This window comes from Tyto alba, unplaced genomic scaffold, assembly GCF_018691265.1.
Source record: "Tyto alba isolate M040663 unplaced genomic scaffold, T.alba_DEE_v4.0 Super-Scaffold_1000006, whole genome shotgun sequence".
Lineage (NCBI taxonomy): Eukaryota > Metazoa > Chordata > Aves > Strigiformes > Tytonidae > Tyto > Tyto alba.
Genome location: NW_024881272.1, coordinates 12,366,094 through 12,393,534, shown reverse-complemented (window position 1 = coordinate 12,393,534; position 27,441 = coordinate 12,366,094). Strand labels below are relative to the sequence as shown.

The following is a 27,441-nucleotide window of genomic DNA, read 5'->3' as shown; positions in this document are numbered from 1 at the left end:
AGCTGTTTACAACAACAAAAGTACGAGGTACCAAAAATACAAAATAAGTAAAACAAATAAATCATAGCAGTCAAAGTGGCTTTAAGTATTTTTTAAAGATTGCCCTGCAATATAGTGCTTAAATAATAATAGGAGTAAGGTACAAGACTACGTATAACTTTGCAACAAACCGGAAGTTTGTCTTTGTTTATTCATATAATTCACTTCTCTTTCTTTACTTCTATTGAGGGGTTAATAAAGCAGAAAAAAAAAATGTTTACTTTAAAAATCAAAATAAGCACTAAAGCCTGATAAAAGATCTTAGCAAGCATTCAAGATGGTAGTATCACCAACAGGAGCTTTGCTTCCTACGAGTTTTCCTAGTGGATCCAGTGGCAGCTCCAGTCAGAAGAGATTTAGAGGTCCTGAGTCCTCTTCTTTTTAGCAGTTATGCTGAGATAAACTGTCAAGTAGAGGGTACTAGATGTGGTGATGATGGATATGACAGAATAACTCCAAACAGGTAGTTAAATTATTTTTGACCTGCTACTAAATCTTTACATCCAGCAAACAAAATTCTATGCAGTGATACCTGTCTTATTGCAATGATTAGTGCACTTCCACACACTAGTCCATCCAGTAGGTGACTTGATATTAAACTGTGAGATCTTTCCCTCATTTGCAAAAAAATATTTTAGAGGCACCAGGTAGACTCATTTATCAAACTCTGTGGGAGACTTACATGCTAGAGTTGCCTAATGCTGGTGAAATACAGTAACAGTGAACCAGACCACCAGTTTGTTTTTCAGTGGAAATTTATAAATCTTCCTTATTGCATTTACTGTTATCTCATACTTTTCCTTCTCCATATTGTCATGCATTTAATTTTAAAAATAGCATGTTACCTAAAATTGCAAGACATAAAAATAAATTATGGCCAAGTTCCATTAAGAGCCTGCTTCTGGTTCATAAACATATACTGTTTATAAGAGCATCTTCAGACTTTTGGGGGAGAAGAGGGGAGGAAAATAGGACTTACAAAGTTGCACTTCTGGTTGTTCTGCATGAGAACTTCTTGTCCTGGTCTTTACACCACTTGTTTTGTCATTTATCATAGTGTCCACTAAGATGGAGAAATGAGAAGAAATTAGGCAGCAGGGAAAATGACTTAATGGTAATTCACTTTTTTGTAGTCTAGCACTTTTCCATCCCATCTTCTTTACCCATCTTAAGACACTAGCCTTTTATTTTCGTATGTTTTTCTTCTTGTGTGCAAAATTCCTCATTGTAGATAGGCTGCTGCCTTCAGATCAGACACTCAAATTCTTTGCCTCATATGCAGCAAAACAAAGGTGTGATTTTACGTGCATGAATGTAGTTATACTATTTGGACTGTGTTAGCACATATTAAAAAGAGGTAGGAATGAGGAGGCAAGACCTCTGGAAACCCCAAATAATGTGTGATCCTATTACCATACACTTTCAGTACTAATGTTACCATCACAGGATAGAGTCTTACTGGCATAGAGGGGCATTTTTTGTGTTGTAGTTATTCCCTGGTTTTCCCATGTGAGCATATCCACTGTGCTAGGAATAAGGGTGGGTGAAATGCTGTGCATTCTGTTGCTGATTATAATAATTGCTCTTCTGAGGGCATTAGCTCCTGGAATAAAGAATTTGGGACTATGACTAAAGTTGTGACTATGGGCATGACTGGTCAGAAACAGAGTTATGAGGAGAGATTAGCACAGGTACTTTTTGCTATATCATCAAGTTCTAGGAAAAGGAAAGGAATCATAGCCAAATACCTGAGAAAAACAGAAAGAGGGCTGAAAGGGAGAAGGGGGGAAAAGGTACTTTTTAGGTAGAACCTTGCCTGGAACAATGCTTGACCCAGTGACTAAGTAAACTGCCTCTGGGTGGTTCGCTCATAATGCCTGGTGAGTGGGACCTTCTGCATCCTTGCAGCAAATAAGTAGGACTGCACTAACAGCATACCTCCTCCATCGTCAATTTTCAAGAGGAACTGGCAGGACTCCCAGTATCACCTTACCATTTAGGAAAGAAAGACCTGGCTGTGACTTCCTGGCTTTTATATTCAGGGAAATGACCTGAAATAATTGAGGATTAAGGAGGAGAAAAAAACAAACAAACAAATAAATAAAAAGCTGTCGCCTCTTATAAACTTAAATTGTTTTTTACCTATTTTTTTCTGATGACCTCAGTTCTTCACACTCCTCCTTTCCTGTTTCATACCATTATCACCTCTGTTTCAGTTTTATCCGGTGTTGCCAACAGTTGTCACTAACTTTTTTCAAAATTTAGTTGTACTCGTTGTACTCTGGGTTTTTGGCTTTCTGCCCTAGCCCCCCCCACCCCCCCTCCAGTGACTTTCTTTTCAGACTACTTTCTTGACCAAGAACATACCCCAGAGCCTACCTGTAGAAATGCAGGAGTAAGGACTGCAGTGCCTTAGAGCTGGATTCCTGTAAGCTGGCACTCCCGCGACGCTCTGGTCACTGATCCCATTTATACAGCATCACATGTGGTTTACACAATCAGCTCTCAGATATAGTTGTGGTGAATTCAGGGAGGCTACTTTGGGGAGTAAAGGGTCTCAGCTGTGAATAAAGAATTCACATTTTATTCTCTGGCCAGAAGGTTTGCAACAGCATGTGTCAGCAAATGCTTCCCACAAAAAGCATTGCCTGAGTGCTGCTCCTCTGTCCCTGAAACATTCCACTCTGAAGCAGTTAACCATTCTATGGCACTCTGACAAGTAAAAATCCCAATAATGGTATCAGCATCAGTTGTGATTGGTCAGGGAACCAAAATGTAATTTAGTTTACACATATTTGAGCACCAAAATTTTCAGCTTCTGAAGTCTTAATGCATTTTTTCAGAGAAAATTTATTTCAATTAAAGATACTGCAGGAAAACCTAATACATGTTTGGGGATTTAATTTCCTAATGTTTTGGTCTACTGCAGCTTTAACCAAGTCAGAAAAGTTATTCCCACTTTATCCTGATTTACACAGATTTCCCACAACATTTCATTAAAGATGAGAATGCAAGCAATATACTCCAGACTTTAATCAGATTTTCACAGCACTAAAGATTAAATGTATATATTTCCAGATATTTTGTTTGGCTGCTATTGAGACCATCCAGGAGGCTAAAGGTGATCTTCCCTCAAGCCCTGGAGTAGTTCAGGGATGTAGCACCAAAACTACTAAGTGTGTAACTTTTTCTGCATTATCGCATGTAAGAGTGGAAAAAACCTAAGTTTCCTCTAAAACTGAAAAAGTAACTGTACTGAAAGAAGGGAATTCTATTGTCCTTACAAGTGCTTGGTTTGTCTTGGATCATCGCAAAAATTCGGTAAGCCTTCCACAGCCCTTCTTACTCATCTGCTCTACTAAAGGTTCAAAACCCAAAATAAATCCTTCATGCAGTCTTCTCACCGTTGACTTGACTTCTACTGCTGCTGCCCTTTAAAGAAGTATTATAAAAATACAAAGCAAGAAACCACTAAGGAGACTGCAGCCTGGGGTGCTGCTTTTATGGGTGAATGAGGTATTTTCTTACAAGATCACTCTCACATTTAATTATTATTCTTGATTTTTCACCAGTTCAGTAAAGTGTTGTTTCCAAAGCCTAGTGTATGCATACATCATTACTGCCTGTTCTGATAATGCCATGCAGACAGCATGCTGCAGCCTGCTCTCAAAGCAGCAGTTCTATTTGCAGAACATTCTGTCTATTCGTAATATAATTAAACTCATTTGGTGAATTCTTCTAAATGTCATACTTTGTCATTGTGGTTTTTTTTTTTTTTTTTTTTTTAATGCAGACATAATAAGGAATAATTAGTTTTACATGAAGTGAAGTCCAGTAATAAAATAATTCCAAACAATAAAACACAGTGGGAGAGAAGTCCTCATCTGAGATGACTGGAGGGGTACATCACTTATCACAATAATGACATTCTTTTACAATTATTCATCATTAAGAGACTGATTTTACTCACAGTATCCCCCATTGAACACAGTGTGTCCCTTCATTATTTTTTTTCTACCATTTCTTGTGAGAGAGTTTCATCTTACAGACTCTTGCTGCAGTTTATGTAATTTACTGTTGTAGAGCAAATCTGCTTCAATTTAAATCTATGCAAAGATTCCCACAGTCTTTAGTGGGAGTTAAGAGACACATGAAGGATCTGTCCACCCCAAACGCCAGAGTAACAGCACCAATTACCTTCTTTTTGTTCCATGCACTGTTTCCTGAAGTTTTCCTACTCCCAGTTTACTCAAGAACATAGGATGTAGCTGTTCTGCATCCTCTTCTCCAAGGCACAGCAACAAGTGAATACCTGAACTTTGCTAAGATTAGTGCATAACAGCATGTGTAACAGTGACAGAAGAGCTGCTGGCCATCAACAGAATAGTAAAGCTGACAATCAGATCTATCAAAATGCTGTCAAGATGAAGAATGCCTCCCAGCAGTGGTTGTCTTCATCCCTGTTCGGGCAATGCCCCTCAGCAGGCTGTGGGCTCGGACCACTCAGTGACCTGCTACTGCAGTACCAATGTGCAAACAAATAGGAATAATTAATACATTCAACAGTGCAGAAAAAAGCCTTTTTTTTTTTTTTTTAATTCTCTGTTTAGCTTAGACCATTATATTAATCTTGTTAATGTAACTGAACTGTAAACATTTTACAGACACCCATGGTATTCAACATACTTGTCTCTCTTGGACCCCAAGGTAAGCTGAAAATGGGCTGGTGGTCAGCTGTGAATAGGAATGAATAGGGACATGAGAACCACTGAGTTTAGAATCTGACTTTGGCATATAATATGCTTTTTAACAGCAAATGTGGTCCATCCAGTACAAAATCAGAATTTGAACACCATTACTACATAACTTACCCTAAATTATTCTGCAGGATGATGAACTCCGTTATTGTATAAAAGCTAGTCAGAACCTCCACAAATCTGCCTTTTCAGTCTGTCTATCTCTTGTAGTTACAGCAGCCCATGCCTGGCTTTGTTCTGCTAGCCTAGACTCAGCTAATAAAGTCATGCATTTGTGGGTAGTATTGAAAAAAAACAACATCTCATTCATGATGGTGACTGACAAACATCAAGCATCTTAAATAAGGGTGCCCTGGAGGACTTATAGCCTGCAGTGTAATTTAATTAAGATATCAAACTGATAGCAATTATATCATCTATGACAGCTATTGTATTATAAAGCATTTCTTTAATTAACAAAAGGTGATGCCCAAGAAGGAAAGCACTGCTATAAAGCAGGTTTGCCTTACACTTGGAGAAACACAATTACTGTTCAGATTCACCTGAGTCATGCATTTGTTTTACTGCCTTTTTATCTGCCTTCAGCTGGGGCTGTGGCCACTGGTCCCCAGTCCTGGCAGCTCCCCACAGCCCCAGGGCACTGCAGGGACCTCGTCCTTCACCCTGCCCCATCTCCAGGCTCCTTCCTCAGAAGGAACAGAGCTGTGACTTTTAGTTTTTCTCACTCAAAAACTGGTGCAAGTCACTTTCCACCACTGACATTGGGGGAGAGCAGCTGATGGCAAAGCAGGCCAGATTCAGGAAACAGGATGTATGCAGAGCTAAAAGCTGCTGGGAAGTGACAGGATGATCTGAGGCCTCATAAGTACCGGGATACCTCCTGGAGCTTTTATTCAACTGCTATTCAGGTTTCATTCAGTAAGAACATCTGTTGGTTTCAGTGAATTCTTGACTAGGAATTAAATTAATTGAATCTCAGGATAAGATTTGCCTCATTGAAAGGAACTTCAGAGAATTGAAATAAAACCATAAAGTTCTAATAAAATATTTTCTGTGGCATAAGGTTATTTTATAACATAATAAATATTTAAATACCTCTTCATGTATTCAAGATACAGTTTAAAATGGTTTACTTCTTATGTGCTTGCAGATACAAAAAAAAAAAAAAAATCAGAAGTCCCTATTTTTGAGCATCATAGCCAAAATTTTGGCATCAGCCATGTTTCTAGCCATCCACATATATACAGGCAGTTTCTCCAGGTTTGGGGAATACAGACCTCTACTAGAAAATGCTAAATCAGAGTTAAAGCTGTTTGGAAACTTAAATATTTATTATTGTAACTCTAAGTTTCAGACTCTTGCATCTGCAAAATAACATAGACAAAATTATGTCTAGAAAAGCAATCTAAGAAATATTGGAGATTTAGAAATGAACCTTACCGGGCATAATGTCAGATGGAGGAATTGATTTTATAATCTAAATCTAGGCAGTACTGTGTTCCAAAATACATACAGATACGTATAGAGATATAGATGGTGATAGAGTCAAAAATGTTTTCAAGGAAGAGATAAACAGCAGATTTATTTATTTTTAAATAGCTTCTATGGCAAAGACAAGTACCTCTCATCTTGCTTGTCAAATAAATTACACTAATAAATCATTTAAAATAACCTCAGTATGTCACTATGAGTTATTAAAGTTGAAGATAACTTAACAGGCTTCTTTTCTTCTTATGTACATTTTAATTGTTGGTCAACTTTTTGAATTGGCAAGTGCCCATGTAAAGTATTATTTATTTAAATAATGTATTCAAGTGCTATATAACAAAATTCACAAAAATAATCTCAAGTCCATTTAAAATTATCTAGAGCCTTCTGCTGACCAGTTATCAGCTAAAATTTAGAGTTGTTTTCCATTGATTTCACCACAGCACTTTCAGTAAATGTCCAATCAAAAATTAAGAGAAATAAAAATGAAGAAATCTAAGGGTGTAAATCTTTTGAAGTTACTTTTTCTTTTCTTTTTTATTTTTGCATTATCATATCACAGGTGGCCATGTTGAACTGGGTGATTTTGTATGCTAAGAACATTGTTATAAGCAGAGCTATGACACTTCTTATCCTTAAAACACTTCATTAGGGCCTGAAAAAACTCAGATGGTATATGCAAAGTGTTTTTATATAAAAAATATAAATGCTGCATATCTTTAAAGAGAAGCATATGGATTTGGTTTGTAGCATAGTGCAGCCCTAAATTTTGTGTCAGAAGAAAAAATATCTCACCTTCTGAGGGCTGTTATTTTTGCACCCTTACAAATAGTGACTCATTTTATAGACAGCTATTTTTCACTCTAATAAGTGCACTTCATATAGCTCCTTTAGTACAAACTGGGACCTAAAACTCCTTTTAAAGATAAATGCTGAACTGCACCAGATTGTTTAAATTACAGAGTAACTGTAGGAATACACAGAGGCGTATCTGTCATTGTGGCAAGGCAACTTCATGCCTTTCTGGCTTCGGGTGCTGCCTCATCAAGCCACAAGAGCATCTTACATTAGAAGCACATCCAAGTGTTCAGGAACTGATGTCACCATCATGCCTCTCACGGAAGCAGCTGGAGATGGCACTGGGCTCTCCTGCTACACTCCTGCCCCTGGGCACCCCTGACCTCGGGGCTGTGCAGCTGGGATGCTGGCAGCTGGTACAAGGTTTTGACCTTTCCTACACCACTGAAAGAAGCAGAGTCTGTTGGAAAATAGTCTTACAGACAACTGGCAAGTTATTAAACAGCATTTTTGCTCAAAAATGGTTGAACAGATAGACATGCTGGGATAAGGAAATGTAGTTTTTCAGATTTCAAATGGCAGCAGTTAATTGCATTACTTTATCCAAGGTGTTTCTTTTTATCATGTCTTCTGTAAGACAAGCCTGTGATGGCTAGAAGTGATAGGGAACTTAATATGCTGTAATTTATTACTTCCCAGGGTAGTACAGTGGAAAGGAGCATACTTAGAGCTTCTCTTATCAACTTACTTTGTAATAGATTGAAATGTATTAGGATAAAAGGAATCCCTGTCCTTAAACTTTACCTTCAGGCATCCCAGCAGGCAATTGTAGAAAGTCTATTTTTTCCACTATGGAAAAATTGCATTCAGTCTCTCCTTGTGAGAAACTTCCCCACCTAGTGCTTACCAAAAGTCAAATATTTTTGGGGGTATATTCATTCTGCAGTGTTCATGAGTTATGATTGTCTCGACCTGGCATATGCACCCAGGCATAAACTCAGTAGAGGGTTAATAGCACAGGTGAAGAACTGGCAGCACAACATCCATCTAGGCAAACAGCATTGAAATGCCAAGCACCACTACACAGCCCAGGCTGCCCTGTTCTTACTAGTGGGGTTGCCTGAGCTAGCCCAATTAATGTGCAATGACTGCTTGTTACAGAAGTCATGCAGAGGTTCTAAGTGGAACGTCATATTGCAGCAGACTTACCACAGCTCTGTGGTGAAAGAAGCTTCTTCATCTCCAGATTTGAATTACTTTACAACCAACTCAGTGAGCAAGTTTGGCTCAGTTCAGGGAAGTTGCTTGCATGCTACACATCTGATGCATTAACTGAAAGTATTACATAGATTATCATAAGCTGTTCTTCCACTTAGAGGTGCTCTTGTTTTATTTCAGGTAGAAGATTCTCATTCATACTCTGTGTGATTTGGGACAGTAACTGAAGCCATGAAATACTTTTGGGGACTGGTTTTATCCCCAGTTCCCATTGCTTTGAGTCTCCCACCTGAAAGACCCAGAGTCAGCAGCAGGGATCATGCAGGCGTTACTCCCCTGCCCTCTGCATGGGACAGAGGAGCAGCCACTTCCCTTCCCCCAGCCCTGCCATCCAGCCAGTCGGGTTTCCCCATATTTCAATATGCTGTGATGACATAAGCTTTGAAAATGACAAGTTGTTAGGAGTCAATGCAACCGTGTACCATACCTGAACTGTAAATATGCAAATAACAGTCTTAGTACAAATTATTTTAGGAAATTATTATATGTTTTTCAGAGCTGCGCAGTTATTATTTATTATGGCTATATGTAATAAAGGAAATTACATGACAATCTAAAGCACATAACTGAATTACCAGTTTATCACAAAGTTTGCAACCCTTCCTTCAAAAGATACTGGATGGTGGTTTTTTGATTGAATTACTTATATTGGTGCAGTATCCTAATGTGGATTTGATGAGTGTCTTCATTCTCTTTCAAAGCACTATGTGCTATAATCTGAATGTGCAGAGACATCACGCAATTCATTGTGCATACTAATAAGAAAACCCTTCATTGTATAATATAATGCAACATTTGAATTTGTTTCTATAACAATTCCACATTATGTAGGTATACACTGTGATTCATTAAAAATATTTATTTTATCATCCTGACACACACAAATGAAGGGAAAACAATGTAGCCCAGCTTCTAAGAGAAATGAGGTGAAATTGGATTTCACTTACAATTGTCATTTTTGTTTATGTTCCTTTTCATTCTTCCTTTAAGTGGCTCACATACACACCAGGGTCCTCTGAGCCTGGGAATTCTGTAACAAAAAAATCATCAAATACAACAGGAATGAGTGCAGATTCTGTGTCAGTAGTAAGACAGATTTATATATATATATATATATATATATATATATATATATATATATATAAATATATATATATTAAAAGCAGTGTTTCTGCATAACATCAGCAATTCTAATTGTGGTGTTTGACATTCAGTGTTAATCCATCAGATCTAAGCCTTATTAAAAATGGCAGTAGACACATTGGTAATACAGGAGCAGGTCAGAAATTCTCAAAAACAATGCTGACATTATGAATCAGAAATAAAATTAGAATTATTGTAGAAATACAATTTTACATGAAATCCACAGGCACAGAATGTTACACTCGAGTAGGATGAACAGTGTCTACAGATGCAGATAGTCCCAGAAGCACAGCTGAGATATCCCCAACAAGAAAATAATTTCTTCCGTCTCTTTAGTCCCTTTTATTTGTTGTCTGGCTCTGCAGTTTCTTTTCTCTACGGCATTAGCCACAGAATTAATACAAAGACAAAAAAAATTTCTCTTGGAAAAAAAAGGCCTGTGGGGCAAAAGAAAAGAATCTATTCCTGGCTCAGCCACCACCTGTCTGAGCACTAATTACTTCACCTCTCTCTCTGATCTCCCCCAGCTGTAACTTTGTGAGCAGTTGAACATACCTGCTTATAAGTCATTTAGAAGTTTACAGATAAAAAGTAATATGCAAAACATTACATAAACATGCAATACTATATAAACATGTATTGATAAAGTTTTCTTATAGCTTTAAGTGACACAGTTTCGTTACCCATATTCATAGCAAGTACACTATATCACTACATCCTATTACACGGGTAGCCTATTGAAACAGGTGTGATAACATGCAAAATAAGGGACTATCATACTTGGGGAAGACAACCTGCTTTGACTTAGCAAAGCTGTTTCCTTTCAATGATAATGAAGTAAAACACTGTTAAGATGTAAGGAATTAGCTGTTTATTGAATTGCACTCTGTCTCATTGTGATGATTAGTAAAACATCAACTTACTATTTCAGTAATGCTGTCATGAATATACACATTATTTGGTGTAGCCTGTATAGGTATTTGATTAGCCCATCTCTCCTAAGACAATGACTTTCTTTTGAAAGAAATAAAGCAAAATTTTTTATATTTCTTTTTTTATCTACATTTTGCATCACATTTAACAAAAGTTATTTAACTGTTGATACTACTTAGGAATCTTCTACCATTCATAAAAGTCTCCCATGGAGGAAGCAGGAATCATGCCAGGAAAACTATTAAAGCCGATGACAGTGGTCACTGGTAACCATTAATTAGTACCATGGAGAATTTAGTATCCTCATGCTCTTTGTCTTGCCATAATTCATGCTCAATATCCCACAGATTGTGCAGAATGACTGTCTGTTGTCACTGCACACTCAGGCAAGCAGATAGAATCTTTTAAATTGGTAGAAATTATAAGTGGGAGATAAATGGTAAGGTCTGTTTCCTGAGGGTGAATTCTTAAACAAGGACTCTGTCTTTACAAAGCCAGTCAGGTTTGGGATTTGGTTTTGTTATTTGCCCTTTTAACTTCCTAGTTAAAACTCACAACTTGTACAGGAGTTGTGTTTTGGTTCATGAAAATAGTTTTGTATAAACTTTGTGTTAGTCAGAATAGCTTGATACAGTGCATTTTGGTACCTCTATCTTCATCTTGACATTTTGACAGTATTCAGAGTAAAATGTAAAACTTACAATCACAATGAGATACCATACCTTCCATCAGACTCAGCTGTACTTCCCAAGTATAGCTTATTCTACAGTTCCACTTTCAGGAAAGAAAAACATTTTCACATGAAGCAGAGAAAATCTGAAGCCTGCTCACACATATCCATACATATAGAGGAAAAAAAAATACCGCCTGCAGATGAAAACAGAATTCAGATAGTAAAGATTCCAACAGAAAAACCCTCAGTGCAGACCCCAGTAGCATTTGCAGGTGTTATGTTCATATATGTAGGAAATGAAATAATCTGAATTTGTTGTCCTAAATCCTGCTGTCCTTGATAAGGATAAAATCTGAATGATGCCTTTGGGTGACATATGTAGTAAAAGTAATTTTCTTGGCACAGAACTGATTGTGCCCAGGTCCAATCCACATTTACACACCCAGAATAGCCTTTCACAGCATAAATAACATGTGCACATACAAGTAGCTATTTGTATGTGTAAATGACCTTTTAACAGAGAAGTATGACAGCACAGGCATAATTTATCTCCTTGTTCACAATTTAGGATGCATTTTCACACTGCCCTTAAGCCAGTCTGCACCCTTTCGCTTCCGTCCCCAGCTGTTGCATCCCCGCTGGCAGTATCAGCACTCATCTGGCCAAGCAGTACATCAGATCAGAGGCTTGATTGAGTGGAAAACCAAGATTGGGGTAAAAAATATTTTCTTTCCAGACACATCAACTCTCTCATCCAGCTCACCACACAGCAATGTGATTGCTAGGCACAAACATGGGATCTCCCGAGTTTGCAGGAAATTTGTCCTTAGAGAGAAGCTGCCAGGTCAGAGCCCATTGGCTCCCCAGCACGAGTGCAGGGGGAGAGGGGCAAGCAGGCAGCACATTGGTAGATTGCAGGCTGATGCTTGCTTGAGTCAGGGCTGAGGCCACTGCAAAGGTGCAGCTCTGAAGGAAAGAGATTTTCCAGTGGATCCACTGGAAGGTGTTGGACTGGAAGAGTGGCACAGTGGGATTTCTTCAGTGTTTTTTCCAGGTTTTTCAAGGCCCCAAGCCAAACCCAGAAGGGTTACGTTTGTGCTAATTTAAAGAGTAGCCTCATTCTAATTTAGCGTAAAATTAGCTTTAGTGACTGGAAGCCGTTGGTCTGTTTTGCTGTGTTATGAAGAAAAGATAGCAAGTGGCTGCAAGGCCACAGTAGGACAGGAACCTTCTGTGTGTGTCCGCATATGTGCAGCCTTACATTCCCCCTTACAAATGCGGCCTTCAAACCACCCATTTGAAACTATGATACTGCTCTGTAACCATAACCTGAAAATTCTCAAATTATTAAGCACTAATTATAAAGCATATTACCTATCACGTTGTTCAGTCAGTCCAAGCCAAACATGTAACTTGAACTATTGTATGAGCCTCATGTGTAAGTGCTGAAGTTGGTTTTACATACTCCTACTGGGACATAAGCATTTCAGACTTCCACTACCTAGTTTGAATCTGGACAGAAGCTAAAAATATGGAGGTTAAGTGGACATTGTTTTAAAATAGCTTTTTCTTCATATTGTTTGCTTTATAGTAACTGCCTGCTGCTAGTGTGGACCTTCATTACTCTATACTTAAACATAGTAGAAATAGACAAAAAAGCTTTGCTTGTTTAGGAATACTTCGTTATTTTGCACTATATATTTTTGTATATGGTTATGTAAAATACTTCTGAAGTTTAAATCAAATACAGCAGTCTTCAGTTCCACTCTGCATATATGGACACCGCAAAACATCTGTGTGCTATTAAAAAGCTATGACAGTCTGCTTTGGCGGACAGTCAGATAATTCTTGAAGCTATGTTAGAGCTGCGCAGCATTTTAGAAACCTTCCAGATTAAAAAATACCATGGCTAAGAGAAAAAAAAGAGTAGATAGCTTTGTGCATCTCTCAATAAATAATACATGCAACTTTATCATTAAGCTATTTAAGTGACAATTCGATGGCAAAGTTTTAGTCCAGATGTATTAAGGACAGAAGATTTTTAAACTACAGTGTAAACCCATCCTGGTATATCCAAAATCTCACCATAGTAAAATATAACTAGCCAGTAACAGCTTGATGAAAAACTTTTCATTGTTACTCCCTTTAAAATATAAACACAAAAAAAATCATGATAGTTTTGTTCTTTAATGGGGAGATCCAGATCCATCTTGTTTTCATTTAAGTAATTAGAAAACTGTACATTCATTTTTCAATAGCTTTAGAATTTTTAATTGTGTTTCTGCACTGCTCATTTGCAACTTCATGCAAGTGCATGACTGACCTTTTTAGGGCTGTGATGAATGTCTACATGAAGAGCTGTCCAGGCAAGATGCACGTACCGAAATTAGCACAACATAGGGTTATGCTGAACGCTATTGTAGCTCATCAGTTAAACACAACATTGGTTCTCTCTTCTGGTCACTTCACTTGATTTACACAGAAATCAGGTTGAAATTCTTGGCCTGTAGCTGAAGGTACTCAATTGCCAGGACTCACAACATCAGAGCCTCCACAGATCCTGCTCAAAAGCTGTTCACCCAGGAGCCAAGGAAACCCTTATCACAGGCGTAGGGGCCACAGGGGCAGAGATGGAGCTTCCTTGGGAACCAGTTCGAAAGCTAAGGGCAACCTTTTGCAGAAGCCACAGCCATCACATCCCACCCGCCTTCACCACTGCTGCAAGGCACCATTGCTTCACTTTGTTTGTGAGCAATAAAAACATATCTTTACTTACTTATTCAATTGTGTCATCTAGTAGAAGAGAACCTCGTGCCACTTGCATACATCTCACCCATTGAGAGGAAGCACCAGCCAAGCATGGCTCAGTGATCACCCTGCCCTGCATGGGAGAGTTTGGTGGTCCACCCTCAGGAACATGGTGCAGAAGCCCACCCAGACTACAGTGTTCCAGTTTCCTCACACAAAGAATCTTCTTGAAGTTTTTCCCAACACAAAATTTCTGTGCTCCCATGATTTCATTTCATACTCAGTTAATATAAATCTGCTCCACTGTTGCCTAGGGCAAGCTGTGGAGCTTTGCATTTCTGTTATGCCCATCTCCTTACTCATTGCATATCCCTGAGCAAGTGCCAGGGAGCAGCAGGAGCAGAATCACCCACAACAGGGGCACACACAGGAACAGAGAACACCCCAGCACCAGCCATGCCCTCACCAGTGGGCACCATCCCGCAAGGCCTGAGCGCAGCCAGACAGCCCATCCTCAGCCCCAGGCACCCCAAGTGGACAAAGCAAGATCGTTAAGGGAGCCACAACAGGAGACAGAGCTGCAGTACAGACCTGAGGCCCACCTGGGAGAAAAAGCCAGGTGAAGCTGCCAGCCTGAGATTAAATAGGGCCTGGGCCAGGGGCCCAAGTGGGGCTGGTCAGGGTTGTTAACTAACTCTTGCTGCCCGGGTGGGGCCGCTCAGGGTCATTAAGGCCTGCGGGGTCTCCCCACTCTCACAACATGTTTCACAGACTTTGCTATCCACAGATTTCATTTGTGGACCAAAAATCTGAACACAGTAATTTATAGCCACGCAAACAAACAACAAAAAAAAATTTAAAAACACAAGAAACTTTTTTTTTCTTTTTTAGTGTTTCTAGCTCCCTGATTCCCCCTGTCACCACCAAGTTGATTTCTCTTTTTTTTTGATGCTCTGTGATCACCATGATAACTGAGACTGTCTGTCCGTAATAATGAACCAACTTGTCTTTGAGCTGGCTTTCTCTTGCCCAGGGGTGATGCTTTTCAATGGTATTGTTTTAGAAATCTCCTTTTTTCTACACCCTCAATTGTCTCCCATTCTAAATTCATGGATATTCCAAAATAATCAGAAAGTGAGCACCAGTTGAGGAGATCTCTCCTCTATCTCTCACACGACTTGCTTGCCGGAGCTCCTGCACGGTGTCAGGATGGCTGGAAAAGCAGCTCGTACAAAAATGCACCGACGTGAGCTGAGCACAACACTGGAGATCGATATCCTCTGCTGCCGTGTCTGCGGAGCGCTCCCATGGATGGGCTGGCTTCCCCAGGATAAGTGCCAGTGTGCTGAGAGAAAGGGATGGTGCGTCCTCCAGAATTTCAGTTTTTCAAACCCAAATATGCATCTGGTGTTTAAAGAAACTCAGGTGTACTTGGAACATTTGCCATATTGTTCATCCAGAGCTCAGCACGATGGGGTCCCACCATTATGCACCTCATCACATCGCAAAAGCTATAAATAGGAAAATTATTATGTTGCCAGATACCTGCTGATACAAGAGGAAAACACCAATATTGAGCTTCTGAAATAACAAAACCACACTTGGGTCAGTGCCAGTAGATCTGCCTTAAAGTGCCATTGTGCCAAAATGATCAAGTGGTCAAAATAATATCAGCAAGGCTGCCAAGTCAAAGATAACCTCAGAAGCATAGAATTACCAACAAGGAATAAGTAGGCTTTTCCCCCAAAACAGTGGGTAGATATATTTCAGAGGAAACAAAACTCCATTTGCCGCATATAGTAAATTGAAAAGCATTTCTAAAAAGTAACTAAAAAGAGGGAATGTTCTGCTACGAATTAAGTGTCTTTGCCAAATGCACCAAGGAATTTGGTGCTACAAAGATTAAAATGTTTTCCTATGATGCATTTTCACTTCACAGAATTGGAGAGAGATATGATCTAATAATCTGAGAGCTACTCTGAGTGCTAAGAATGCCTTCATGTGATCTACCAAAAGGTTTTGGAAGAAGGAGTACAATATAATTGGGGATTACAGAGTTTGTCATGCAAAAGCATTTCTCTCTAATTCTGCATCTATATGTAAATTTGGGATAGGATCTCATACCTCATGGAGGTGTTGTCATGAAGATTAATTAGCTAGGTCTATGTTCCACAAGGCAAAGTGCCAGACCTTTAGAGGCTGAAATATCTTTTTTTAAATCTGAATTTTAAGGGCTTGCTTGCAACCAAGTTTGTTGCAGGATCAGGGCCATATTCTGCAATGTATTTTCAAGCTTAAAAGTGCACAAAGTTGTTAAGCATTATTATTTATTTTTGGCCAGTCAGATCCTCTCCTCCCTGGTTTAATCTTGTTAAGTCTTCCCAGAAGTTATTGATTTAAACATGCTTTTATTTTCCTTTTGCTGGTTTTGGAGACTGTATATTGTTCAGCCTACAGCTCAGAGTTCAAAATGCTTGTCTGGCCATCCAGACGCCTCTTGCTTGGGATCTCTATTGATGGTAAAATGTTCTTGTCTACAGCCATCCCTGTCTTCATCACGACAGTAATTCTGCAGACATTGTCCGTGATGCTCTCAAACCAGCTGATAGATGTAGTGAGTTTGATAACATCAATTATTATGTGACAGATTCTATGCCTTGCCGATCCTCCACCACACTGACAGTTTGTCCTTAGTAGGACAAGGCCTAATGAGTAGTATCTTCCAATTAATGGTTTAATAATCTGGCTTCGTCATGGTAAACAAGCAATTCCTGGTTAGAAACCACATGCAAAATGTAAGCATTAGGGCAATTGCTGCTATTAGCTATTACTGTCTAATTAGTCATCTACAGTGTACAACACAGTACCAAGAAAACTACTTGTAATGATCTCTTAGAAAGGAAAACTGCAATGCTCTATTATTTCCAAAAGTGTGACCTGAATGCAGTAATTTACTGCACAACCTCACTCCAAACGTGAGTCAGGCTGTATTTATTTCTTGTGTTGTGCATCTGAGCTAACTACCTTGAGGCAGCAGTATAAAAATCAGTTGCTGTGACGTGCTTCTTGAAAGTTTATTTTGCTCCTTCTTAAAATCTTGGCCTGCTTGACCTCAGCAACCTTCACCAGTTTGAAAATGCAAGTTATAATCTTCTGTAGGGATTTAGCCAGGTGTCTATTACAGCATGTAATCTGTGATAGAGCTTCCAATATTCACGCTGCAGAAGGGTTAAGCCCCTCTGTCTTTGTTCCTGAGTAAAAAAGTCTATGAGGTGTTAGTGTGGACAGGAAGCAGATTGAAAGAAGCAACATCTTCAATCAGGCCCTAAGCCTGTGTGGATGCCACTGAGGAGCTGTCCTGATGAGAGACCAGCTTTGCCTGAGCAGCAGCGCTCAGACTTTAACCCTCCAACAGCAGCTGTAGCACTGCTGCCAGCTGCCCTTCTGACATTCAAAGGTCACACTGCTGCTAGACCTCTGGTTTTAGCCAAAATCCTCACTCTAGGGTCACTGTCCCATCCATCACCAAGTTGTTCCTGAAGATGCACTTGGTAAGAGACACTCCTGCCCAGCCCCAGCACCTCATCCCAGGCAGGAACACTTGCAGAGCACCTCAGACACCATTATAGAAGTTCAGGCTGGCTGGCACAAACAAACACCACTGTGTACTAAAATGAACTATATCCGGATAATTGTGGGGAAACCCTACTGGGACCAGTCAGCCCTAGTCAGCAGCTTTTCAGGTAACTCTGCTCTTTCCAGCCGGGTCTGAGCATGATTGAACTGTAATGGGTATCTCTTCCTAAAGACAAAACCATTATATTATGTCCGTAGTTTTAGTAATATTTTGAAGTCCATGAGCAGCCTAAACCAAAATAAATAGCAACTTAATTTGCCTGCCTATAAGGAGCTATTTAATATCAATCTGCAATTACTGTACTGGAAAACAGTGGGTTTCTTTTAGATGGTCGTGGTGTCGGGAAGGCTTCAGCTACCTTTTACACTAATTGGCAGTAAACTGTTTAGAAGTATTTATTACTGTTTAATTATTTAGAAATCTCCTAATGGCTTAAATATAGTTTTGAAAAGTTAGAAGTATTTTCCAACTTGTCCAGCTGAAGAGCTGCTGCTTGGAAAGCTTAAATGAAGATCTATTTACAGTTGCCTGCTGATCACAAAATTACTTACAGCTGCTAATGCTCCAGTCCTTTAGATGTCCCCAACACAGAATGGGCTTAGTTTTCATAAACTGGGGAAAATTTCTCTTTGTTGGATTCATTTTACTGAGATAGAGGTCTTAAAGAGGATTACCACAGAGATCAAGACATTAAAATATGTAACTAATCCCAGTTAAATTAATTGTTTTCATGCTAGCATGCACTAAGGGATGTTCATGAGGGTAAGACCCTTTTACACTGTTTTGGTAATGTAAGTATGACTTAACATGCAAATTACATTTAAGATTAATTAGAAGCAGTTTAAAACCAAGCTGCTGGTAGAGAAAATGGGAATCTGACTCCAAGCTTCTGAAGCAATAATCACATTAAATATTTCAAAATTACATCAGTGACTGCCATGTCAGTAGGCAGAGGGGAACTTACCTAAACTCATCGTATCTCTCCCCCTCCCTGTGTTAGAATTCAGGACATTTATTTTATCGGCTTAATTCAGCTTAGATTTTTCTTTTCCTAATTTCCTCTCTAGAATACTGAACTCCACACAGGTTATTTTGGTGTCATCAAATCATTCACCTCTTTTAAGAGAGTTGCATGCTATAAAATTAAATAATTATTCAGTTTATTGGGGATGATATCCCTGAAGCTTTTTATTAGGATTCTCATGTGCAGTGATGTCCTTACCCCGGGGTTTCAGTGGTGGGTTGTGCCACTAACATTATCGCTGGTAAGATTTCAGGTGCAGGACAGCACTGTGATTCTCACCCATTTCTCATTATACTCTGCCATTAATTGGAATACCCTTGTCTTTCCCCAAAAGCTTTGTGCCCACAGAGACATAGACTACCATTCAGCAGCAAGCTAGGGCTGATTTTTAGTATTCACTGCACCATTCTTTTAGGTACCTTACTGCTACCAGCTCTCCATGATCTTACTATGTTCACACTAGCTTGTGTGTTGTCAGAGCCCCATCTCCCAGCACTCTCAGATTATATTGACACCTCAGGAAAAGGTGAAAGAAAAAGGAAGCAAGAGAAATCAACTCTTACGTACTGAAAAAAACAATATGTCCCACACAATCTGGGTTACCCGCTAGAAGTCATAAAACATGCCTCCTCCGGCATCCAGGGACTAACGGATCAAAGCGGCTTTAGTTTTTAACATGAAGAATCACAACAGACTCAGTGGCTGCTTGTGGAGCAGGAAACCAAAGCCATCCCTCAGCAGTGCTTAATGCGCCTGTCTGGCTACCCAGGAGCATTTATTTGCTGGGTTTCGATACCCATGACCTCCCAGTGAAGCTGCTTTTACCACAGCGTTGACAGGCGTGTATACTTTATAGGTACGGAGACAGCTTCATGGTGATGGGTACAGAAGTGACCAGATTTTTCTAGTAAACCTCAGAAAGGTGTGATATATGCAACACTGAGCATTTTCTGCAAAATTGATATTTACATATACTCAAAGGGTCTGGAACCTTACAGATTTCACAATGTGTATATTTTCCCTCAGGAAAAGAGAAGGCCTAAGTAAGTTAGCAAATTCTGGCATTTGTGTCTGATATATTAAATGGAGCTTAAATAATAAAAAATTCGGTGTTTCTCTATTCTGATTGAAACTTATTTTTGATTTTCACTGTTTTATTCAAAAGGAAGGCATAGAAATAGCAACCGTGAGCTTGAAATCAGAGCTGTAACAGGGACTTATTATAGACACGTTTTGCAGAGTATTTCCAGTTACAGCTGCATGCTTTGAAGCTGTCAGTGTAACAAGAAGTGTGCTGCTTTTCAAATAACCCTTTTTGTTGTCTTATAGTTTTTTTCCTAACTTCGAGTCCCAGTGAATTGTTGTCAATTTTAGCATTCAGCTGTATTAATGGGAAAGGGAGAGAGAAAGAGAATAATATTTCCCTGCCCAGGTAAGAGGAAGTTGCCAGCGGGAAGGTCAAAGTGAGTGCAGAAGTCCTTTTGCTTGTGTTTTGTGGGAGTCTGTCAAGGAGCAGAGCAGCAGCCAAGGTGGAAACTCATGTTTGAAATCCACTTCCCAAAAGAAAAGGTTGATTATCATAGCAGGGCTTGTTCTGTTTTCAGGGCAGGTGAGGGGAACTCTGATTAATGGCAATAACATCTACACTTATGCCGCTATCGAGCAGTGCCAGGTAATAGGCACGTGCATCTTTTTCCTCATCAGTGCTGACCATCAGTGAAGAGGCATGGCTTTTTCTACAACCCATATGTAAGGCAGAGGGGTGGATACAGAGCAGCGGTTGCTCTCTGGAACAAACGCAGAATGAACAAGTAGCAAAATATTAATGTACTGTTGAAAGCTGAAATTAGATAGACATGATTCAGTGCAGCCTACGGGGTCTGATATCTTGGCAACTGCTGCAAGATATCCCCAATCTGCAGACAAAATAGCCTTTGTGCAGAAGCAGAAGATTGTAGTGTGCAAGTTAATGCATCAAAAGGCCAGGAAGAGAATAATTCACTTTCACCTTGCTACAGAGGACAAGCAGCAGTGAAAGCTGTGCACTACTGGCAAGCTTTTTTGTTGCTGTTTTTAACCCAACTCCCATTTCAGAGCTCCAGCCACCTCGGCAGCGTTCCAGCTGAAGCTGCTGACACCTCCCACCTAATCAAGTGCTGGATTATCTTGTCCTGATAAATTGGAGCCAGTGCCTCATGAAGAGTCTTTCCTGAAGTACTTCACTACCCTGTAATAAGATGGCAGATGTCTGAATCAAGTCCAGAGCTGGCAGAGCACTTTTTTTGTAATAGCTTTTGGTGGCGAGTGTAAATATTTTAAGGCAACCCAGTGCTAAGCTGGGAGCACAGTTAAACATGATAAATTTCACACCCAGGTAAAAGGAAACTTGAATGTGTACTGGGTATTTCTTCATACAGAGTACGTATGGGCTGTACTGCTGATCTCAGACTTGCCCTAAAATTACTTCTTTTGTGAGCAGAGCTCCTGAGGAACATACTTGTTCTAAAAAGAAATTCTCTTCAGTTGCTGCATCTTCCTAAGAAGAGTTGGAGTTACTAAGCTATTAGATACTTGCTTACTGTTCTCAGTTTTTTGTGTCTTGATCACTGGTCTGAGTTGTTCAGGGTATATAAACTCTTTTCTTTCTCTAAAACATACTAAGAAAAATGTTTATATTACAGATGCAGGAGTGCTTTATGTGTGTGTTTGTACATTTACTTTAACAAGGAAAATGGCCAGGTTAAATCTTGTTAAGATAAAGGTATTCCTCGCAAGCATTTGTTTTTTTGTTTCTTGGTTTCACTCCTGGAGAAAAAGAAACAGTTCCCATGTGCCAGACAAGAAACATCTTTATGTGTCACAGTCACCTATACTGTGCCTCTTGTAACACTGCTTTGCTCTTTTCCAGGGGAATCCCTACATGTGCAATAATGAATGTGATGCGAATACCCAAGAACTGGCTCATCCTCCAGAACTGATGTTCGATCTCGAAGGAAGACATCCCTCCACATTTTGGCAGTCCACAACTTGGAAGGATTATCCAAAGCCTCTTCATGTTAATATTACACTCTCCTGGAACAAAACCATTGAGCTTACAGATAACATAGTTATCACTTTTGAATCTGGCCGTCCAGACCAAATGATCCTGGAGAAGTCGCTCGACTATGGACGAACATGGCAGCCCTACCAATATTATGCCACAGACTGCTTAGATGCTTTCCACATGGATCCAAAATCAGTGAGGGATTTATCACAGCACACAGTCCTAGAAATCATTTGCACAGAGGAATACTCTACTGGGTACATGACAAATAGTAAAATAATCCACTTTGAAATCAAAGATAGATTTGCCTTTTTTGCTGGACCTCGGCTTCATAACATGGCTTCTCTTTATGGCCAGCTTGACACAACCAAGAAGTTAAGAGATTTCTTTACCATCACGGACCTGAGGATAAGACTGCTTAGGCCAGCAACTGGAGAAATATATGTAGATGAGCAACACCTGGCACGCTACTTTTATGCAATTTCAGACATAAGGGTATACGGAAGGTAAGAGAATATATACCTTTAGAAACAGACATATGTGTTTGGATTTAGAGGTTATTCAAACTGTTGTTTTCCCAAACATGACTGCATTTTCTGCTGAGACATGTTGATTGGAAATCTGGCTCAGCTGAAATCTGTTCCTGGTCATATTAGCAGTTTCTGTCTCAGTGGCACAAAGTACTAGGTGTTTGCTGTCACTAGCCCGGGATCTTGAACCCTAGGTCTCCCAAGCAGGATAGTATTAATAGTTTCTTACATTGGCTCAGGCATTCACCCTGGCATTAGGACACTTGCTGCTTTTATGTAGCTGGAGCCTGATATGATGGCAGTTAACTAAAAAGAGAGATTCTGTTTTATCATTTGACTTTTTCAGGCCTTTAATGTAAGCTGTGATGGATACAACAGCCCTTGCACGGACCTTTCCCACTAGGTCCAACTATGAACTGCCTGTGAACAAGGAAGGCAGCAGACATTAGAGTCCATTCTTTGTACTTTAATTAGCTATAAAATGCAGTGAAGCTGAAGTAAAATGGCAAAAAAAAAAAAACAAGAGTGTTTTAGAGAGACTGATTTGAATATAACAAAGATGGTTACTCAGCTGAGTTCAAGACAAATAGTCCCTCTAGGGCAAGCAGTGGCTGGTATCAGGTGCCATAGTTCCAAAAATAATAACTGTGCAATGACATTCCTATTGGGAAATTTTCTTCCCAACTCAAACTAGCAATTGACTGATGACCTCAAGCAGGAGGGTGATAGCCTTTACATGTGTCTTGGATGCCAGTTTGTTCAGAAGAAATAAATGGGACTTTCTCTATTAGCAATTCACTCACCTCTCTAATGCACCTTTTCCTTCTCCTCTGTTTCTTTTATAGAAAGTTCAAATCTTCCTTTTTAAAAACATTTTTTTTTTTTAAGAGAAGCTAAGTATCAAAATGAGCAGAAAAGCCAATGTATCTTGGAAGCCCAAGGCTTTATTTGCAGACACAGGACTGAGTAAAAAAAAATAGAGACAGTGATTGTATAAAACACTGATGACTATATTTTTATTACTCCTGTAGTGAGTTTGCCATTTTCTACCTCTTTTATACAAGCCTTTCATGTTCACAATCATTTCCATATTGCAAAAATCAATACATAAAATCAAAATAGAATGAAATTACTGTGATGTAATCTATTGAAAAATATTCCTCTAGCTTCATATAAAGGAAGAATTGATGCCACATCCAGATTTGAATGCATAAGTGCTTTTGCAGTGCTGACATATTTTTATATGACATCAAAATACATTTCCTAGGACCATAGATTTAGCATGTAGTTACAATCTTCTGTGTCCACACCAAATAAATATGCATACATACAGAATCACCAATTGAACATATGAAAGTATAAGATAAATGCTGGTGTTTTAAGAATTCTTATTGTAACTCTCATTAGTTACATTGTAAATTATTTTTCAGAAGTCTTTTGGGAGGGCTAAGTAGATCATAGACAGCTTAAGATGCTGCTTGAAATACTGTGGTAAAATTAGTCTCAGTATATGAAAAAATAGCACATATGTTCTGTTTAATGCGTATCCTTTCTCCATTGGGCTCCACGTAGGTTAGGTCTACAGAGGCATTGTATCAAAGCTCAGTATTTGAAAGTCCTTACGCTTTAAGGAAAAGCTGCTCCCCATCTGAAAACCCATTTGGAGCTTAGTTTGACTTCAATTAGACTATCAGTACTTTATCAAAGAAAGCATCTGAAGGATTAAAAAAGTGTGCATTGCATGCAAATTAGAAACAGAAACCTGAACACATCTGGGGCTTGGAAACCTTGTGAAAAATTATCTATAGAAATGAAGCGTGACTGTACGGTGAATTTATCTGATGCTGATGCTTGTTGTCTAAATGCTGCAGTAATTCGACACATGCTTTAAAAGAAATATCTGATGTGTAATAGTATCTCACTAGATTAGATTAATGTGAATTCTTATCGCTCTTCTGCTGATGAGAAGAGCGGCTCTTTAGGGATTTGGTGGCCTTTCCTCCAATACATAGTGAGCCCTCCTTGTCAAAGACCTTATGGGCTTGTTTACCGCTTAGTACCTGTGGGGCTGCAGCACCTGATTATTCAGTTGCCCCAGAAGGAACTTGCAATAGGCTCACTGTCACCCAGTTTTAGGCATTTTTGGCCTCCTGCCAGAAACCTTAAAGCTCCCTCCCCCCCCTCAAAGAGTCTCCAAATCAGCATTACAGTCACATGCCCTGGCATGCCCTGGGCATGGGAAGATGATGGAGGGAAGAAAGCGTTGCCAGGGGCTTTGCGTCGCTGTTCCTGATTCAGCTGAGCTTTTCAGCCTTTGCAGGTTAATTTAGGATGTTAACTGGAAAATAAGTTACTTTTTTTTGTTACTTTTTTGCTACAATGTTTCATGTACAGGGCTTTGAGACCTAGATATTTATATACATTTAGTAAAACTAGACTAGACTCTTCCATGAGCACAGGATACAAAGGGGTGTTACCAAGGAGCTTGACATGTGGCAAATGAGTGATGCTAGCAGACACATTTTTAGCCTAGTCCTTCTACTGAAAAAAAATAACCTGTTGGTTAAATATAGTTAAAAATCACCAAAGCTCATAATAGCATATTTCTAAAGGCAGCATAAAATGTAATTTGTTTCACACTGTATTTTAAGGATCGATGATAGTGAAGAGCATCTATCTTAAAGTCACCATATTTAATAAACAAGATGCTGGGGTGGCTAATACTTCACAATGAGTTATAGATAAGAGATTTGCCCACTTAATGTTGGGTTGGTTTTGTCAATGCTTTGCATTTTGGTGTGAAATAAGCCTGATGTATGTTGAAGTACAGATGAAAACCCGTGTACTCTCTATGAACGCATTACCTCCTCTATTATCACCTGTTTGTTCATCTTCAATTTACCACTTCCATTGTGTATTTATTAAGATGATGAAAAAAAGTAAACGTTGTTGTTAGCAATTTCAGCAACCCCATTGTGCTCACATTATTCAAGAAACCTAATAATCCACATGAGCTAATTCTGACTTACCGATGGTCTGGCTTCACTAAATCAAGGTGATTTTTTCTAGTGAATAATGGACGATGGAGTGTGCCAGTACCTTAATTAAAGAGAGCCTCTCTTAGTCTTGATCTCATTTTAATTTACAGGGTAATACTACAATAATATCACTAATGGAAGGTACATTAAAGGGCATCAAGTAGCATTAACTGTATTAAATTATGGCACTTGTGTTAATTAACTGCTGAAGCAAGATGGTCCTAACGGCTAGAAAGGTCGACTAATGCATAAATAAAGTCTTCTGGGATGGGAAACTAAGAAAGAACAGACATTTTTCCCCTCATCTGGCCTTGCAGAGAATCAGAGGGTGTCCTGTGTGGTAACCTCAGGAAGGTTTCTCTCACTTCACTGCCTGCAGAGGTGGTCTGGACTGTCTGCGGTCTCTGCCCGTCTTCAATTCCATGTGAAGGACAGTTCTGGCATTAAGATGTGAGGCACAGCTCCACTTTTTAACATTTTTTTGTAGAAGTTCACTAAAATGCTGATAATAATTCCTTTGAAGTCAAGCAAAAGGTTCCTAGCAGATTTTGGATCAGGCTATTAAGGGTTTAACCACATTCATTCCAAAGTATTTTTGCTTTAACTGTTATATTGTCAGTGATGTGTACATTTATACACCATGAATTAACTGTAATTCCGGATGTTAGTAAAAAAACATTGCCCCAGTGTGTGACAGAATGACTAGCTGGCTAAAACAAAGGATCTTATTGCTTTGGGGTGATTAGATTTTGATCTAAGAGCCACCAGTTTCCTTCTGACACCAGAATATCCAGCCTCTGTGCAATGTTATTAAGCCCTTTGGAATTTATTTTTATACTCTTCTCGCCTTGAAGCTTCTGTATTTAAGCCCCAGGGTTTTCTGACCCTGTCTCAGCTCCGGTTGCAGTTCCAGCAGCAATAGAAACCTCTAACTCACAGTATGCAAGTGAAAAGTATCCTGTCTTAACAGTTTCTTGCCTCACATTACACATTATCTCTTCTAAATTTAAATCCATCTCAGCAGCTGAATAAATTACTCTGAAGGAAAGCATATTTGCTACTTAGGGGCTTGGGGCTTTTTTGCCTTTTTAGTCAGCCTGCCCCTCTTGCCAGCTGTGACCCTGTACCACTCAGTATTGCTGGGCAGGGTTTGGGGTAGGTGGGTGCCCTTCCTCTTAAAAAGAGCTGATCTGCCGCCCTGAGTCGAGAGTTCGCACTGCAGCCTGCAGCGGAGAGTCACACCGTCAAGGCTGGCTTGTACCAGGTTTCATCCTCTGGTTTACTCTCCAGATCCATTCTACAGCTGAATTAATTGGATTAAATCTGTATGTTACTCTGACATACACTTGACAATGCTGTAATAATATCCCTCTGTAATTTACCCAAAAGCAGAACTTTGCCCTAGGGAAGTGGTAATATATAGAAGTGCTTTAGTTTTATTTATAATAGAAAATGTTTTCATTAATGTTCAGCTCAGAACCAGACCATCAATATGAAGATATGTAGGCTTTTAAGCAGACAACTGAATACCGTTCTTGTTTCTAGTATTTATTTACCGTACTTTAATATTCTTTGTTTTACAAGAACACTTGAATAAGCAGCTTGTTCTCCTTTGAGATTTTCACCAGTATTTGGAGGGAATGTAGCAGTTTCTCCAATTAAATTATGGACTCATTAGGGAACAGGAAAGGAAGAGAAATGTATGTATTTAAGAGCATGTCAATTTATCTTTAACTCCCAAGTGCAATTAGCTCTTTTAATGTATCTACTGTAGTATGTCACTAAGGAAAATGGTCCTTAATTTTCTGTAAACAAATCTAGGATCATCAGGAACTGAAATAATTAAATGGTCACTGTGTTTATTCACACATGAGAGGTCTCTAATGGTTTAGCCAGTACAGGTGTCCTGGGTGGGTTTTACTCCTACCCATGGTCAAATAATACTGGTTTCCACCCTCCATCCTGGTTGACACAAGCTCTGTCCATCAGCTCAGAGTGGTCTCAGTCTTGTAGTGGCTGGAAGGGCAGCAGAGCAGTAGAGTCTGAACAGCTGACTAGGTCACTAATTCTGCTATACACTTTTGAAACCAGTGGGTTTAAATCACTAGGTTTCACTCACCACCTTTGCTCATTAGCACATGATCATATTTTCTTGACCCATTTTGCAAGATGTCAAGTATTTCCATACTGATCTCCCCCAGCTGTCTTTCAAGGAAGCTCACTATCATGCAGAATCAGGGTGTTTGAGGAAAGGCACCAAGCTTTTTTGTAGTATAATTCATTTTGCCATTGAACATTAAAGGAGTGGAGAT

General features: G+C 39.3%; 1 protein-coding gene across 12 annotated transcripts in view; it reads left to right on the top strand.

The window, feature by feature from the left end:
* The window catches only part of NTNG1 (netrin G1), a 157,905-nt gene that overhangs the window by 47,526 nt on the left and 82,938 nt on the right, over window positions 1–27,441 (top strand). For all 12 annotated transcript variants that reach the window (XM_042806476.1, XM_042806485.1, XM_042806487.1 and 9 more), the window contains exon 3: window positions 21,427–22,067. In XM_042806476.1, the coding sequence (XP_042662410.1) occupies window positions 21,427–22,067 (641 nt within the window). The remainder of the gene's footprint in view (window positions 1–21,426; window positions 22,068–27,441) is intronic.